The 19,717-nt window shown below is 34.2% G+C and overlaps 1 protein-coding gene across 2 annotated transcripts in view; it reads right to left on the reverse strand.

Annotated features, from left to right (window-relative positions):
- Nucleotides 1–437: 437 nt before the first annotated feature.
- LOC102069943 (cadherin-7) overlaps nt 438–19,717 on the reverse strand; it is a 91,085-nt gene continuing 71,805 nt past the window's right edge. For both annotated transcript variants that reach the window (XM_026793222.2, XM_005486737.4), the window contains exons 11-12: nt 17,603–17,854; nt 438–10,370 (exon numbers count right to left, since the gene is read on the reverse strand). In XM_026793222.2, the coding sequence (XP_026649023.2) occupies nt 9,877–10,370; nt 17,603–17,854 (746 nt within the window). In that variant the 3' untranslated portion in view covers nt 438–9,876. The remainder of the gene's footprint in view (nt 10,371–17,602; nt 17,855–19,717) is intronic.

The raw sequence follows: 19,717 nt of genomic DNA on the forward strand, positions 1-19,717 counted from the left end.
GCTGTTGAAATAAGTTAGCTGAGGAGAAAATACAGAGGAAAAAACCCTTTCTGGTTACTTGTAAATCTGTCTTCTTTCATATTAAAACATCAATCAAGTATTTGCCTTTACTTCCTTGGATACTCAACAGAAGGCTATGTAGCTTCCTTTTACTTCACCACAAAGTATACTACCCCTCCAAAATATTTGTATTTGTTTCATTGTGGATTTGAGAGAATGCTTTCTTCAATGACAGAATGACTAAGCACATTAATTAAATGTTTCTTTATTTTAAACTCTATGAATCTTAAAATGTATGAAATTTAAGTATTGGAAGACATTTTGTTTGGAGATTTGTGTTTCTCTCGCTCTTTTTTTTTTTTTTTTTTTCTACAGCATTCCATTCCATTGGTATGACTATCACATTGCATTTGTATGGCATCTTAATGCCAAATAACTTTCAGGACCTCTTGTTTTTTTTTTTTTTTTCTCAAGCTTCCTTGCCATCCTATATACAGCATTGAAATTACATTGCTGCCGACATTGGCTAGGGAATAGTTTACTCCAGACTTATGCCATGAATGAAACAAACTAACCAAAAACAAACAAACAGTTACATGAATGTTGCCATATTATATTCATTCTGCAAAATATTGCAAGTGCTTTGTTCCTCTTCAGGTCCTTTTGTCAACAGGTGACAAAGATGGAGCAACCAGTGACACAGATCACTGACAAAGTTGGGCAGATAATTAATATCTGATAGTAATGTGATATTCCAATTCCAAGACTAACAGTGTCTCTTTTTGACAGTATCACTGTTATTGGTAGTAAGAGTAACATCAGTATTGTTCTGTTTTTATGGCTTAACCAACATCTGGGATCAGTGGTATGAACCACCAGGGAATTCACAAAGTTACAACTCTCCTCTAGGAAATATCAGCTAGAGAAAGAGATGAGCTGTGGAGGGATCAAGAGTGAGGTAGCATTGTCATTCACTGTAGGGAGAAAGACTGAGGCAAAAATTAAAGAAAACTGGGAAGTTTTAAGAGTACGGAAAGAATGGGGGGGAGGGGGAATGCAGTTGTTCCTTGGATGGAATGTGGTTGACATGCCTGACTTCCCACACACAATATATGAGAAGGGAGGGATGAAGCTGACAGTGGAGCAGAGTGGAGAAATGGTGACCAAGCTCAGCTGAAATCCTTGCTGAAGAGGGAACTCAGTGATATTTTTTTAGATGATAAGCCACATATTAGCTACTTACCAAGGGAGATAAAAAGAGATGTACCGTTGAACCAGAAACCAGGATGAAATCACTCTTTTAATATACAATACTGACACCTATCTCCATCCCAAGGTTACCTCAGATGTAATACTGATCCTCACCTCCATCCCAAAGCTACCTGTCTTTGGGATATGAGCACCTCTCTCTGAGCATGACACATGCCTAGTCACTAAAGCTTCACTTAGACACCAAGAAATATTGTAAAAGTAAGTAAATAACTGGGAAAAGTTAAGGCAGACTCCATAACTGCCAGGATCAACTGATAAGCTGAGCATGTCTCCTCCCCCATGAGGATGTCTATTGGGTAAGAATCATACTCCATACAGACTGAATAATTATCTCTAGCTAACATTTTTAGGGATTAGAGCTTATCCATATGTTGCTTTGAATAAGTTTTTGCAGTCAAATACTATCACCAGCAACCATTGGACCTTAACCTGCCAGAATTTTCTATTATACTAATCATATTGTACTGTAAATTGTCCATGTGAGTCCTTCAAGGGTGCTCACAGTCACTGGCTGTGGGTAACACTGTGGACTGCAGGGACCTGGGAGGGGGTCTCTCTTATGCTCTTGGTGTGTGTCCTTGAACAAGTTAGTTGAACTGCTGGCCATTCCAGTGAGCTGCCCAGTGGAGCCCCCATAATGGGATCCTGACAAACTGTTGGGCACAAGGATCTTGGCTCTCCTGAGGTCTGGTCCTGACACATAAATCAAGCACAAGCGATTTGAGGAAATCTTCCCTATCTTTCAGAATGGCCTCCCCATACCATCAGTCTTATCTGTCTTGTAGGTGAGGCTGAACTTGCAGACTGCCAGTCAGCCACATCTTTGTTCTGTATTTGCTTTGCCTCTTAATGAATGCAAAAAAGACCAGAAGACAACATAAATCTTTACAGTTTCTGATGTTTTTTGTAGTACACAAAACTACAACTACAACTAAAGTAAGACAACTCTTAATACAGATGACCCTAACTGGCTAAATTAGACTGATTAGAATGATTGTCATTGACAGACATCTCCTGGGTTTCTACCTTGCTTTTAATTGTAGTCAATTGGATTTTCATCCATATTCACTACAATTGTTAAATTTGAAGAGTTTGCCCTTTTTGACTTCTCTGTATATATCTACCTGTTCCCAGAAAGACAAGGAGTATGGATTGTTGGTTACCTCTGTTTATTTCCAAGGAACACTGGCTTCTGAATATTTAAATAACTCCACATTTTGTAGTAGCTATTTGAAGTAAAATTCTTTTGTGGGGCTGCTTTGCACGTGAGGCAAGTTGGTGGACATTAATCTCTGAGTCCAAATAAAGTATATTAGGACTGTGCTAAGCTACAGAAAAAAAAAAGTCATACATAATATATTAACCTATTTTTCATTATCAGCTGCTACTAAATATCATTTTTTCATGTTGTTTTATTTTGTTATCACATACTAACTTCCAGTGAAAGATAAATCAAATCATTAACTCCTAGAAATGGAATGGGAAGAAACATGAACAAATATCCAGACAGAATCAATAGCTGCATCAACAGGTTGTATGTCCTGTGAGAGCTTTATTCATATGTTCCTCACACCTAGAACAGGAAACCCTAATGTCTCGACCAGTTGAAAAATTTTTATTAAGCTTGTCACTTATGTATTTAATTTCTCCCCTTAATAACTCTTTTTTAAAAAATATTTGAATAGGAAGATGAGGCCAGGCCAAGCACGGCAGACTGTTGGAAAACAGTGTTCCACAGGATGAAAATATTATTACCTGAAAGAAAATTGTATTCCAGTAGGAACTGGTAAAACATTATTTTTCACATCATTAGATTATCTATGAAACATTGCAAACACCAAAAAAAGTATGATACTTTTAACCTCTCTGTCACCTTTTTTTTTTTTTTTTTTTTTTTGCTACAGCCCTTTTCTTTGATTTAACAAAATCTGAGGTATCAGCAAAACAAAATATGTCCAAACAAGATTATGGTTAATTTGGATTGTACCTGCAGTCACTGAAGTCAGTAAGGCTACAGATGGTCCCACAGTCTGAGAAAAATATGATAACTTAATTTAGATAGCCTGAAAATTCTGTGTGTTATTTACTTTAATGAAAAACTGTTGTTTGTGTTTGCTTTGGTTTGGTTTTGTTCTCCAGGCACTATTTTACTATTGGTACCTCATCAAATATAAACCTTTCCTAACACTGTCTGCATGTAGCATGTGCACAGAAATTCTCTTTATGAACAAGGGTACTATTCAGTACAGCAAAGTTATGTGTACCATGCTGATAGTAAGTAAGTAGCTTATGCCATTAAAAACATCCTATTTAGCTACTTGCATTACCATTCTGAGATTGTGCCTTCCAAAATGGGAAGGTTAGTAAAAGAGTTTGTGTAAAAAAAAGGTATCCAACTCAAAGGAAAAATCTTTTATCCTGATGATCTAAGTGATCATTTATCTGCCTCCCCTAACAATGGACAAATCTTGACACCACTTAAAAGCCATAGGGAGATCTGCCAAGTACTTCAACATGATCCAGATTTTGCCTAGCATTTCGTAGGTGAATCAGTAAACACTTCTTTCTCCATAAAATTTCAACAGCCCGATGACAATAATAAAGAATGTTCTGATCATTAAGGAAATAGAAGAACATTAAAATTCAGACTGAATATTCTTGTCAAACTCAAATGGTCTAATGTGGCTTGGATATCTGGCTCGATATCACACTATCTTAATTCATTAGTAGTTAGTCTCAAAGAGAGGAAAAGCTGTCAGTGTATGAGGAATACTAAGGCACAGCAGTAATTAAAACACTGCATTGAATGTCAGTGCACATAGGGGTATTTAGTACTTGGGCTGTTTTACTTTGCAATTTTTCCTTCTTTTTCTGTGCATCAAGATCGTGATATAAATAACTATGATGAAACTGATTTACAGGTAACAAGCCTTGACAATTCTAAAATATGATTTCATTCAATGTGTAAAAATTGCTGATAGTAATGCCAGAATATTTTAAGGTTTTAAGATTAGATCCATGTCATTATTTGAATGGTGTTAATGGCAGCTTAACTAGGGAATTTGTGAGTTCGTGTTTCAAGAAAATGACAGATTAGTTTCACTGCAGTCTGTTGATCCTCTGTTTATCTTTTTCTTCATAGCTTCTTCACATCAAACAGAGGGAACACCTCAGGACTTTTCTTTTGCTATTAACAGTACAGAAGAAGGTGAATTTGGAGACAAAATCGAAGAAAAGTCAGGATATACATGGCCAGTATGGTTTTGACTAAAGAAAAACAAACCCAAAAAACTTGATGAAAAAGCTCAGCTCATTAAAACACAAACATTTCAGCAAGAATACAAATTTTAACATTAACAAAACATAAGCAAACATCACCCCCCAAAACCCCGCAACCACAACAACTTCACAGGTCTCAGGTAGAATGACCTAGGCAGTCAAGACATAATCAGAAAAGAATATATGAGTAGAATAAGGTAAATGTCTTTTAGCCTTTGTGAGGAAGAGACAACATGTAACTGCCTGCTGTGTTCAACTTATATTTGACATGATTTTGCTTTGGTGGAAACTGAAATTCTGACTTTGACGGAGATCCTGGTGAAGAGAAGAAGAAAGTAAAATCGTTGATTTTTCCCCTAGTAATGGTTCAGCATCCATCACAACAGGTTTATGACCTTAGTTAATCATCCAAATATTAAACTCCAGTTAAACCTCATATTATTTCTAGGAATAGGAATTTCAATCTGATACAATCTTTTTGAAAAATTCACAGAAATCACAGTCCTTGCAACACTTCTAGCATCATTTAAACTATTTTGGGTCAAAACATGACACCAATTTGCTTTCATTGTGGGGGCAATATTAAAAATTTTGTCTGAATCTAAATTATATTTTTCTTTCTCAGTCATTGATGGGGATAAACAAAGTTTTTGAGAGTAGGATTACTTTTTTCCAGATACTCTCTGATAAAAAAAAAGTATTTTAAAATAAATGTTTTGGGAGTCGAATGTTTAAACATACACATAATTTTAGAAAATATGTGTTCACATGTGAGGAGTGTTTGCAATGCACCACTGTGGCTTCAAATGAGATGTTCTCCTGATTTCCAGAAAATTCTTATGCTTATTTCTTCTTTCATTGTGTTTGATCAGATATATAAGGCTTCGCATAAAGATTCCATTACAATCTCATGTCATATAATAATGAGAAAAATCAAGTTTTTTCAATTGTTACATTTTTGTAGGCAATTGTATGGTCTAAGGTTTCATGGATTTTATGTACCATTGGAAAATATTATTTCTTTCTTTTCTGAGAAAAGGTAAATTATAGTAACAAAGTAGAGCCTATGTTATGTAGATTTTTTTTCATTCCCTTCATGTAGAAAATAGATTAGATTGTGTACTGAGATTCCCCTAGTTCAAAGAACAAAAATTAAGGAAGAAATCTATTTTCAAAAATCAGTGACCAATAAAATGCATTTTTAGCTGCATTAAAAATGAACTGAAGAATAATTTTTGGTGTAGAAGGAATCATTCCTGGGTGAAAATAGATCTTAGGATTCATCTGAAAAATTTAGATGTAGATCTGTCAGACTTAAGGATGGCATAGTTAAAAAAGCAATTTTTAGAGGTCTTGTAGACTTTCCTGTTTCTGTCAAATAAAGTGACATTTCTATCTTTAGCAATTCCATTTTAGAGTCACAGACCAGTAAAAATATACTTGACCTCTTCTACCACTAATGAAGTGAAGACAACGATGCCCCAAAGCAGTATTACTCTATATAGATTCTAAAGTAGACAAAAAAAATCTGTATTAAAAAAATTAAAATCAGTCACATGAAGGACTGCAACCAAGAATTTAATACTAGATTTGATATAGGTAATTGTGTTCACTTTTAAACTCTTTAAGGATCTTAAAAGCCAATAAATTGTATGCTTTATTTATATTTATTTCCTTTTCAGAATGACAAACTATGAATTTTCTTTATATCATACAAGAGTATTTGTCCATAAAAATAAGATGCTGCAATTTTATATTTCATAACATGCTTTCATCCAAAACTTCTAAAATAAAAAAGACAGGATTTTTTAATTAATTATTGCTAACACTTGAAGTGTAAAGAGGAAAAAAAAATTTAGAAAAGACTTTAACTGAAAAAGGACATTTTGATGAATCCTCCTTGTCCCTTTCAAAACAACAAATAAAAGAGTAAAAAGGAACTAGTTTATTTTTTGAGGGTTTTTTTCTCCCTTAATTCTTTGAGAGTAGGAGAAATTTCAGTTTGTAACATCAAAGTTCATGAGTCCTGCAGTGATTATATTAAGCAGCCATCAGAACTAGGAGGCTTAGGAAGGCCCGTGCTATGTCTTAGTGGGAATAGAACCTAAAGTATGCTAAATTTATTCTTTTGAATAGGGAATATTAGTCAAAATGTCCATTGTTTGAATCTGTTGAATTCAGTAGATTTCATACTGGTCAAAACAGAGTAAGAAGTCTTCCCCTTAAGTCTTCTTCAAACAGCTTAATTTTATGCAGGAGTATTTTAGTAGCACTCTTAAAACTCTGCACTTTTCAAGATTCTTGGAAATCTCAATCTAAAATAAGCTTATTCCATTGGCATATGGCAGAAGGAAAGACATGTTATTCCGCTGAAAGTTCGGAGAGACTGCAATGTTTGACCTATTTTTTGTCTATGATTTGTGGCTTCTAGTTAGATACTGAAGCTCTTCAGAAAGTTAAATAAATAAATATGATTGGAAGTATTTTTAAAGGCCTGGTCTAATTAATTTGCCAAATAATTTCATCACCTTTCCAGGACAGAAAAAATATTTTTTACATTTTATAGTATTTAGTCAGTAGAATGTACTTTATGCCATCCAGCTATGCACCATAAGTAAGACTCAACAAAATTGGAATCAGATTACAAACTGTAAAAACCTGTAGTTGTGGTAAGTTTAGGTGAGCATTATATAGCATTCATATTACACACACCCTTGTGTGTATGCTATAGTAATATCTGTCACCAAATATAGGGGATTTTCACCTTCCCTTCTAACTGCAACAATGCAATCAGCAGGGAAGCATGTAGAATGCAACAGCAAACTTAATTTAGAACTGTGCAACAGAAAACATGCACAACTTTCATGGTATCAGAATAAAGCATATTTTTTTCTGCAGAAAGCACATCAAAGAAACTCCACCCTAACATAGTTTCCTAATAATGGAGGTTTTGGGGTTTTTTACAGATACAGAAGGTAGAAAATCAAGGAAATTGGGCTGTTTACTCTAAACCACATTTAAATCTCCTATGAATGTTATGTGGTAAAATCAACATTTTTGACATCTTAATTCAGATGCATGAATTATCTTCCCGCAAAGAACAAGGAGATTAATGAAAACTGTTCTTTCAGAACCTCGCTGATTTAATACCTGCTTATATTCTGCAGCATATCTTGCTCTCATTAAACTGTATACACATGGTTCTTTTTTTCCTATTTTTAATACTTTTATTGAAAATCTTACATGTATGACTAAAAGTCATGGACGATATCTTTCAGTTCCATTACAAAATCTGTCATATATATATATATATGCCTATATATATATATTTCATACAACTAGAAGCAAATCTACTGAATTATGAAACAATGATTGTCTATTAACATGTAACTCAAATTAAGAATGTTGTAGATGATTAAAATTATTTTTCTTTTCTGTTGGAGCTGAAGGCCACTTTCACATAATTAATTGATAATGCTGGGCTGCAAAAATTAAAGAGCCTTAATGATAATTTCCCATCCCCCAGCCTCACATCACTCATACATTAAGATTTCAGTACAAGGATCCTTCTCTCAGAAAGAAGTAGTTTTAGAGTGAGCATCATTCTCTGTGGAGCACCTTCTGTTCACAAACACAGTTCTGTAAACAATGCAGTGTACCTCAGTAATTGCAGGCAGGTAAGTAATTTCCAGTTAGGTACAAGCAAAAAATTTGCAGGAACAGATTCTAATTTAGGAACTCATCTACATTATATCTAAAACAAAAAAAAATCTGAAATAATACCTAAACCCACTATTTTACTTGAATATATGTCTTATTATCTAGTAATAAATCATGAAAGATGAAGTATAAATATTGTCGGAATCATAAAAAAAGTTGTCTTATTCTAAGAAATCCTACTTCAAAATGATACAGTATATTAACCAATAATAGTTGTCCTTATGTTTTGGCACTCCTGAACCAGCATAGAAATTATGTGTAGTGAGCTAACACCTTGGGGAAATAATACTTATGTGCAGCAGGATCTAAAGATGACCTCTGAAGTTAATAGTTTTACATTGTTTAACATAAGAAAGAAATAGAAAAATCTTTTACTGTGATTCATCAGCAGCAAAAGAGAAGGGAAGAAGAAGAGTGAGGTGTTTACAGTCTTTGAAGCATATAGCATGTTTAACCTTGAAAATTAAATCTTGCATTAAGACACTCCCAGCTACCTCTGCAGTCTTCTTTCAAAAAAATTCAATGTACAAATATCTTCTTTAAATGTCTCAGACTTTGTAATGGCTCAGAAGAACAACTGCACATCCTTGGAGCTGCTCTCCTTTCTGTGGCATGAATGGCGGGTGGCCTTGTTTACTGTAATTTTTCCACTTCCATGCTTCATTTCCTACATTTATCTTAGACTGGAGAAAAATCAGCATGTTCTGACAAGTCTAAAACCATGAGGCAGTAAAATGGACCTGAATTTAGTGGAGACTGGAGTTCCAAAATAAATATAACACTTTATGTCAAACAATAATAAAAAAGGATAAATTCTCCTGTACAAATCAGAAGAGAGAATAAAAAATAGCAAATAGATAGCAACACCTTTTCTATACCTATATGGGCATCACAAAACTTCCCATCCATAGGACTACACCTCCATATTTATAGTTTTATGTGAATTTTAAACTACTTTGTAAGTTGACAATACATTGTGGAATTTCTTAGTACAAACAATAATTTCTTGAAAACAACACAGAAAATTACAGAAATTTCTGATTAAATAGCTCAGAAGAAACACAAAAAATATTTCCTGGGCTTTTGTTTGTTTTCATCCGTCCTTCTGCTTTTGTTTTAGTAAGCTGTATGCACAGAGTAAAGAAAATTTGCTAAAAAAAACCTTGCCTGTGTAAATACAATGTACTGTAATATTGTATTGAGTTATATATTTGAAAATTTGTTTCTTCTTAAAACAGGGACTCTGTATTCTCAGTATAGCAATACTGTGAAGGCATCTACAGATGCCGGCTCACTGAGGTGACTTTGTAACATACTCTTGAAAGTGAGTTGCCTCGCAGGTATTTCAGGGTTGCTATCTATTTGAACGTGGCTGAGCATTTCATTTTATCAAAAATGCCACCAAATGCTCATATTCTGTGTGGTCAGTGCAGTCCCTAGGATAAGTCTAATGAAGATATGTTCCACCAAGGCAAAAACAAAAAAAAAACCAAAACCAACCTAAAATTTAAAAAATGGGAAAATATTTACAACTTTCCTCAGTCTTTTAGGTTGAGTTTTCTGTTTTAAGATTCTTCAGTGCATTTTCAGAGAAAGGTTCCAAGGCTAGGAGTATAAGCATTCTGGTCCGGTCCCATACATATCTGCAAGCCTTTTAAAACGAGGGCCCCAGTCACTGAGGTAATCGTAGTTCTGGTCAGAGTTTGAGCTGATGGAATCTAAAGAACTGAGCGACTCCGCCACCGAGCCGTTCCCCTCAAAGGCGTACGTCTGCAGGGAGTCGTAGGGCGGCGCGCAGGGGTCCACGTCAGCTTCTTTTAGTCTTTCCCAGATAAATTCCCTAAAAATGACATTATCTGGGATACTTTTAAAAGTCGGTCTGCTCAAGAACTGAATCTCAGGTGTCACGTCCCTTCTGGTCTTGGTGTCTCGCATGATGTTGAGGTTCCTCAAGGCAGCCATGTCAAAAGCCTCTGTGTCTTCTTCTCCACCACCCTCATCATCGTACCGGACAATGTTTTCTCTGATATCTCTCTCTTCATCAAAAATGAGGGGCTCTTTTTTCCGTCGCCTCATGGTGACAATCAGCAAGACAAGAACTGGAACAAAGAAAAGCTAGAGTTTTAGCAGTGCCAAAGTTTTCTCCTATTTTTTCTAATGTAGGAAGTAGCCATTAATTCATATGACAAAGACCCAAGGAATTTATACAGTTAGATGTAAGAAATTTGTGCAGTTAGATGTGAAACCTAGCAGATTATGAAACAGCTTTTAAACTATAAGCTTTTTAGACCCTAAGAATCTATTTTCCAAATCATTCAGGATTACCGTCTTCATTTCTAATTCTAATATCCTATACTGTCTGCTAAGCATAAATTTTAGTTCAGTCTGTCTATGAAAATCTCACAGCCAAGAAATTATAATAATTTAAAAAAAAAACAAAACGCTTTTCCTGAACTCTTAAATGCCCAGGTGATAAAAGCACATTCATAAATTGACAGAATAATATTTAAAAAACATAGTTTGGAAAGTGATGGCATTAAAGTGTATGATCAATATGTGCTAAATAAAAATAAAGTTTAAAAATTTTATGTTGGAGAACATCGAATTTTTAAGCAATGTATAAAACAGGACTGTCTTAGTTCATGGAATAAAACCACTTCTATGTAAGATCTCACTTTCCTGAAAAGTGCAAAGTGCTGCACTTGAGATTTATGCCTTACATCTAATGACAACTGCTATGGCTACAGTTTACTGGATGAACCAGTAAATTGGTTCAGTAAATTGGTTATTCAATTTTAACCCTTAAATTTTCTTTAAGCTTGAAAGCTAATACTAAACTGCAGTGGCAGCCAAAAGCACTGAAAGAAACTAGCTCAAGTCTCCTCTTGTTCTAATGCAGTTTTGGTAGAGAAACATCACTGGTGACACACAAAATATGGAACAAATACTGTGAATATTGCATCCATCTGTGGGACATGATGGAGTGTGAATCATCCTCCTAGAAAATAATTAATACTATACTGTAGCATCTGGATAACATTTGCTGAGTTAATGACACTCCTAGGAAATCACAGGCATCACTATGACTGAAAAAATAACATTACATTGAAAAGTGTCATTCCACATTTAATTAATCTCTTCTGATTTTATGATTATTTTTAATGTTAAGATTATGTGGTTATATGCATCCATAACATTTTCAATCTTTACTTACAATGCCAATTAAATGCTGCAGAAACATATGGAAAAGCAAAAGCTAAAAGGTGATAGAGATAAAATTAAGCTTGAGGTTCCCTAGGCAGTCTCAAAAGTGGCCTCCACAAATTGCATGATGTGAGACTACCATTCTTGAAAGCCTTTTCATGGAGTGATCTTAAAATGAGTATCAATTAAGTCATTGTGAGAAATTACTTAATATTAGGACCACTTGGCTAGAATAAACCAGTAAATTGTACATGCAAGAAAGCTGTGTATGTCTACAGATGTTATGGTACTAATTGGAATTGGTTAAAGCCAGAGATGCCTTTCTGCACTATTTTTATTTCCCTTTGGAGCCACACATGTCTAAAAATAAATCTGCAGCTACATATTTTTCCCCTAAAATTTTTTGACAAAATATTAGGCAACAATTCTTTCCTCTTTTCTCAGCAGCTACCAAATGCATATCCAATAATCCATTTACTAATAGCTATCTCATGACTATATTACTACATAAACAACATCACCCTTTCACATATTTTGCCCCTGGCATCTACCTGATTCATCCTCTATGTATTGAATTCAGAAGCCATCAGTTTGGGGATTTTCCTTTGAACAATATTTACATAAGCAGTTTAATAAGATGAAATGTTGACCTTTAAAGTGACATTTGTGAAATTTCAAAACATTCTGATATTTGTATAATAAGCTGTAAATTATACGGCAGAGAACATAAAATTGTCATTAGATACAATTGCACTCCACTTTTAATGTTTTCCCTTATTGTAAAAGATATTTTAAAGTGAAATTACCTTGCTGACAGTACAAATAGATATTTCAAAGAAGATTTCTACTGACATAACTCCTTAATTACTATTTTTAACATTTATTGCCACATTTTTATTGTCATATAAGTAAGCAGCTAATGATTTACTTTACTCAATGAATGTATTTTTACTGTACTGTCCCTCTTAACATACTTCATGCTGAAAGTTAAAGACATGCTAATAAGTGTAAAAGAGGAAACTTAGTAGGAAGGTCTGCCTAAAGGTACAATAAAAATCCAGATACAGTGAATGTTTTATATAGTGTTCCTTCTATCTCTCACACTTGCTTGAAGCCAAGAAAAATATGGAGTCTTTCTAAAGGTTAAATATTTTAGCATTTAGATAACTTTATAAGATTATTAATTTCTAACCTTTCCAGCAGCCATGAACAATAAAGTTTAACCTCTAAATGAACAAAGCTTTAGCTGCATTGCAGGAGCTGCAGAAATGAATACAAGCCCTAAACAATTTTCACTGCTATTTAAATCAAATGCAAATTGTTTCGAAGTTTTTTTCATTTCTCATTAAGTAATGGTGGGCTTTTATTTCCTACATTTATGACAAAAGCAGACATTAAGTCAGTAATTAGGGACCGTCTGAACTTCTAAAAACCTAATTTCATGATTGTTAGAAAAGAAATAATACAGTGAAAAACCTTCAGGCACAAATGAGGGCACTAGATTGGCTCCATACAGATACATCCAACTCATACTAAGGAGATGAAATGACAATACAGATTTTGTATGTGATGTAACAAATAAAAAAGTCAATTGATATTTTAATCTGCTAATTATAAAGTCTTAATAACCAGAATTAACAAAGACTGATTTAAACTAACCTTTTAATTCTTCTGATTTACCTAAATTTTTAGAAATATTGATTTCCTTTAATAGGTACAGTAGCCAAGCAAAAAAGAAAAAATTGTTTGTCTTTATAATAGCTGTGGTAATGCACAGTTTTATCTTTGTATCTAGTATACATTAAATGTTTGTAGTTTCAGTACACCCAAATCAGTCTTTAAAAAAAACACCTTCGAATGCAAGAGTGGATTTTTGCTTTGCCACTTTTCAGTGTGCTTTCTGGAATTGCCATGAAATTTCCATTTTGGTATGACCTGGTAATAAGTCAGGTTTAGTTCACCCGAACATATTTCTCTGGTTTAGTATTAATTTTTCCTTTTGTACTCAAGGCAACTGCAGCATAATTGTAAGGAAGCCATAAAAGTCGTGAGAGGCCCTGAGGGGGAAGACTGCATGCAGAGCTATACAGAAAGGCACAGAGCTAAATCACAAGCATTACCATGATTTGTATACACTACACCCCTAAGCCAGGAATTTACTATAGCAATAAGCCACATCAGCTGCGAGCAGATCTGCACACTGGTTTATGCCTTAGGTGTGTCATGATTCATAAAGCTGATGATTGGAGATCCCCAGCCATCTGAGCAGAACACTAATAACCTATTTAGTTATACCTTGCAGTTGCCAGTACAGTCAGATACAGTTTGGGGATTACAGAGGCCAAGACTCAGGGAACTTGAATTTAATTCCCACTTAACAAACTTCACCTATACCTGTTGTTTAATCAGTTTGGACTGATATTTGCAAAGTGACTGTGACCTTTAAATGCCCATACTGAGTGACCCTAATCAACTCCCTAACTTTCAGAAAACGGCTGCTGCATTTCATATTCAACCTTTTTCTGGAAGTGTTGCTTTGGGTACCCCTAGTTAAATGTTTTCCCCCAGTTACACATTTATCACTTTTAAAAACTGCAAGGCCAAACCCTACACATATTACATAGTCACATTCTGTACATGTTGTACTTAAGAGAATAGGATTCTTATCACTAGAACTGCTTCTTCTTGTTTACAAATCACAGTTTTGTGTTCTGATTTAATTTGGGTATTTTGATAATGATAACAAATTTGATGTCTTTCAACTGTAAAAAAATGATTCAAAGCTGTATTTTCAAAGTTTATTAATGTATTACCCTTGTAAACTTTAGTGGCACACCAATAGGAAACTTTCTTCAGTCTTCCTAAGAAAATAGGTGACACTAATAGATTACATTCAGAAGTATAAAAGACAATAATTATGAAAAAGTATTGTGATAATATAGCTTTCCAAACAAAAACACTTAACTTCTTAAATGTGATTAGGTTATCTACAGGTGAATATTCTGTTTGTGTGATTTTATGTAAACATTTTATGCTAAACAGTTGTTACAAAAGCAGTTATTTTTTCTAGAAGATGCTAACTGAAAAACAAATTGTCTTGATTTAAATTACTGTATAATTTTCAGAAAAAGTTAAAAAAATTCTACTTGCTTGCCTCAAAATTATGTGTAGTCCAAAATGAATCAAAACTACCTTTTTTGTATGCTTTTTATGTTTTTTTTTTCTTTCTGCAAAACTTAGCCTTACTGCATAATTGGAAAACTGTTTTGAGTAATTAAAAAATGCTGGAATTTTCTTGTGAAATAAAATTTAAAATTTGAACTCCATCAGTCAGTATGAAGATAGAGATTTTGGTTTTAAATGTTTTTAGCTTTTAAAAAATATTTTAGTTTGAAAAATTAGCCTATATCGTGTTATATGCAATTATTGTAAAAAGAGTGGAATTTAATAATGTTCTTTCTTCCTTCTTAGAGTCAGTGAAAACATTGGGCTTATCTAAAATTGATTACTTGCTTAAGTAAAAATAGTAACACTAAGAAATTCCACTGAGACATTCCAGGTCTTGGTAAAGACAAATGGTTATGTATGAGCCATAGGGAGATATGGTGCAAGATCAAAAAGTTTATCATACTATAAGAAAGTAAGACCTGGATGAGAATTTAGGACCCTGGTGCCAGAAAGCATGTATTCATTCCATCTATGCAAATTTCATGCTTTCTCTGCTTTACAACTGGCACCCACATTAGGATGACATTGATTAATGTGACTGGATTTGTACTGCGTGTTAATCTTGGGTTACGAAAAGATATTGATCGAGTAGACTGTATTCTCTTTTCACTGATAAAGTCTTACACAAAATGTGCATCCCTTGTTCCAGTCCTGGAACCATTTGCCAGCAGCTGAAGCCTGTTTTTATGCTATTCTAGTAGATCTTCAGTATTTTTCTCAGGGAATTCAAAGAGCAAAAGTAAATTCCTAGCAATACCACCATGCAGCTGGTCCCAGAAAAAGTATTCTGGGAGCAAATGAGAGAAGCAGAAAATCTCTGGGACCAGACAAGCTGCTGGGTTTCATTGGGCATCAGGGATGCTTAGGTACCTCTTCTTTATGGACACTGGCATGCTGCTAAAATGGGATACAGTACCCAAAGGCAGTACTCAAAGCCAGGGTTATCATACAAACACAGCCTAACCTGTTCCTGCAGCTTTGAACTGTACTCAAAAGGAACAGTTTAGACTGGAAGAGATAGTGGCACATACAAACGTCTTTTTAGATAAACAATGTTGATGCCTTCAGACAGATGACTTTGGAAAACGAAAGTCTTTGACAAATAAAATCAGTGATGTGGTGGTAATATGTAAACTTTTTTTACCAAACTCTTGTTCAGAATAACTGGAAAAAAAGCTCATTTGTTGGTTTATTTGTTGTATTTGACCCCTGGTGTACCGAGTAGAATAAGCAAGTTATTTGGTGCCAACATGCTTTGTCTCCACTCAATGGTCTTCATGAAATCCTACTGCTTCTATTTAAGAAAAGTGTATGACCAGACCAAGCTGCATGGTATCTAAAGCAGTTTCCTATGTAATCTTCAGAAACCAGCTTTTCATGTATAACACAAATGGTGAGATTTACTTTTTGGATCAAATGAATTACTATGGTTACAGGTCTTTTATTGCTAAGTATATTGGACTTGAAGTTTAAAGCGGGTGTTTTTCACTGATAGTAATGCCAATTGATATAAGAGAATATTTTTATATCTTTCTGAACTCTAACATTTAGCTTCATGTCCAAATAAAGTTCATTTGTGTACATAAATTGGCTAGAAATGCTACTAGAAAAATGGTATTTAAAAATGTTCATTAAAACTTCTGGCATTCTGGCAATAATTCCCTTCCATTTCTTAAACTTAGGTCTAACCATGTGTTGAGTGAGAATAAAGTCTTATGGTGTTAGATTTTTTTATGTCACGTAGATGGAAAACTTTAGAAATGCCACCTCCTATATATATATATATAGCTACTGAGTAAGTTCGTTGCAGAGGTAGTGATTTTTATTACTCTGTAAAAAAAGTATGCAACAGGTTTTTCACTTTGGACTGCTTTAGAAACATTTTAGCAGAAGGAACTTTTCCTTCTAATAGTTTCCAGTGACATGAATCAGAGTGTGAAAGGAGACATATCTGTACATGGTAGAAATACTGCCATGGACAGAAGTTTGGACACAAGTCTCTTGTTTTGACCTATGCAAATTACTTTGATAACAATGGCAGATAAAACAGCACTGCGATTATACCAACATAAGAAGATTGTGGTCTTCTCCCTTTCCTTAGACTGGTATGTACAGACAGGGAATAGAAAAATCTCTTAATTGATAGGAAAACGGATGAAAATTCTTTTGTGCTGAACCGGGTACCCTGTTAACATAGGAATTTTCAGACAGAACCCAAAACTTCACTTTTTCTCAACTTATTCTTCATCTTTATTTATTGATTTGACCCTTTATTCTCCCATGTACTGCTTAATGACTAGGTATTACATGAGAAATGCTGGGTGTTAACACTCTTCCCCGCTTTTCTACTGCCTTTTATCTAGTTGCAGTTTCCCTTCTCAACATAAAATCCAGCTGTGCTACCATTTGCAGAAGTGACAAAAGATCACTCTGCAAATGATGTCAATAAATTATGATTCTCATGAGTAAATTGCATCTGTTTTATTTTCTGAATATCTTTTGTTCTCTGCAAATCAGTAAATGTTTAAAAACAGTTATACCTGTAGAAAAGGGACACACTGATACTGGTTAATGGTGAGTATGCCAAACCAGATGCTTCCATAAACTGTACTGTCTATTTCTTAAATATTGCATTTGATGCATGCCAAACGTTTTTTTCTTTTACTGTAATTTCTTATATCTGACTGGAGGCAATTCAATATAGAAACAAATGAACTAAATGGATAATCCCAATCTAAAGGGTTTTTTGTGCTAATGATACAAAATGCTGTTCTTTCTTGAATACTATCTGTGCCTGTCCACAGAAATCAGGGTGGAGAGGAATGTTGAAGTTTATATGCACATATCTTTTGCCACGATGCATTGAAGGGAAAAGAAGGGTAAGAGAAAGAAGACATACCTAGCAGTGTCAAGACACAAGCCAATATTGCTATCAGGGCTCCGGTGCTAAGTCCTGCAGGCAAGATGTATGCTTCTGCATTGCATGTCTGAGCAATACCATCTGCATCACAATCACAGACCCTGATGGTGAGAGTATTAGTACTACTAAGTGAAGGTGATCCACTGTCCACTATGAATATTGGCAAGTAGAAAACAGACTGTTCCTGTCTTCGAAACCCATTCCTTTTGGTTAATACTGTCGCAGTATTATCTAGATAAAGGAATAAAAAGACAAATTATAAAATATGTGACTTTTCTGAAATACAAGCTTATAAATACTATAGCCTTCTACTTAAAGACTTTATAGAAACATTAAAATTATTTCAACAAGTTTACCTTTCCCAGCCATATACTTTTGAAGCTGCAGAGGTAAGATCAACTGAGAAATCACATACAACTAAACAAGAAGATTTTTAATTTCAATAAAAGAATATTTCAAAAATGCAGAGGTCCATTTGTTTTTAGGTAAGCTCACATTTTCACAACCTGGACAGATAGGTGAAGATGAGATAAATGTAAAAAGAAAAAAATTACCCTTCAGTGATCAGATTAGGTATCTAAATACATGTTTCCAGTTAATTTACAAGCATCAATTTCAACTATTTACAGATATAGATATCATAATTGTGGAAGCAATGACCATATTAATAGGAGAATAGGTTCTGAAGATCAATGAAATATTTTTCAAATGCAAAAAAATTCCCAGCCATGCACAAACAAGGTAATTGTGCATGCAACAAAGAAATGCTGTTGTTCTCAGACTCTTCTGAGATTCAAGACGGCTATTATAATCAGACTAAAATGTATAGATTGACAGTGGTCTGAGTTGTGTGATTAAAAAGCCCATGTGTTCAAGAAGATATGTGCAAAACTCACTGTGTACTCACTAAGTTACATCTCCCAGCATGTATAGAAATGTTAATTCAGTCTATCTATCTATCTATCTATCTATCTATCTATCTATCTATCTATCTATCTATCTACTTACCTATCTATCCATAGACAGACATGTTGGTAGTCAGCAAAGTTATCTTATTGTGTCATCTATTATGATCTGTCTAGCAAAATATGCAAACACCTCTTGATATAACATCACACCAGAGATGCATAAAATTAACCAATGTTGAATGAGGCAGCTGCTGCTGGGTCTTGTACCTCCACTGATTTTACAGGCATTACAAAAGTCTAGTATTACTTTTATTAAGTTATAAGTTCTTAGGAAAGAGGGTCTCTTCATTAACTACATTACAGTTTTCATTATGTCAGATTTCTGAACAGTCCTATTCTAATGCACTTTTATTATTTTGACTGTGTTACTGTTAGAAAATTCAGTTTTAAACTGCAAGCTGTTCATAGGAAGAAAATTAAGCATTTCATTAACTACATGTAAGGTAAGGCAAGGAAGATCTGCATGAAAGAATTTTATTAGGTCACACATTACACTTACTGAATATTATTCAAAGTCTGCCTGTACAAACAGTGTCCTTCAGTGTCCATATGTTTGTTTTTCTTGTTTTACTAATAGGATGGCTTTGTAGCTCTGGCTAAGTACTGATCCATAAAAGAGCAGTGCAAGAGCAATACCCTGTCTATTTAGTTCTGTTTGCTACAGCTAATAGCTAAACAGCCTGACACGTGCCCAGCTGCTGTACTGTGCAGTACAACTAATGAGGGCAGTAATTAGAGTGTGTTCTCAGATATTTTAAATAACAGAAATGGGATGTCAGTGTGAGTCTTTGAGGAAACAGTCATAAGAAGTCTGTCTAAGTATTATAGGCACCTTTCTTTATCAAAAGCATTCTTCAAAAGGGGACATAGTTACTGAAAAGATGTGTTTTTTCTAAACCAAATAAAACCCCCACAAATCCCAAAAGATCTCCATCTATTGTGCACTCATTTTTTATGCCCTGAGTTATATTAATAAGACATGAATTCCTGGACATTTCTCAGTCACTGCCCCAAGGTAAAATATAATGTAGATAAAAACCCATAAATACATGCAAAAAATGTGAAGAGTGACTGATAGAAAAAAAAAAAAAAAAGTAAAGATTTAGATTTGATGCTGCTCTGCTTG

Source organism: Zonotrichia albicollis, chromosome 1 (assembly GCF_047830755.1).
Source record: "Zonotrichia albicollis isolate bZonAlb1 chromosome 1, bZonAlb1.hap1, whole genome shotgun sequence".
In the NCBI taxonomy this organism is placed as follows: Eukaryota; Metazoa; Chordata; class Aves; order Passeriformes; family Passerellidae; genus Zonotrichia; species Zonotrichia albicollis.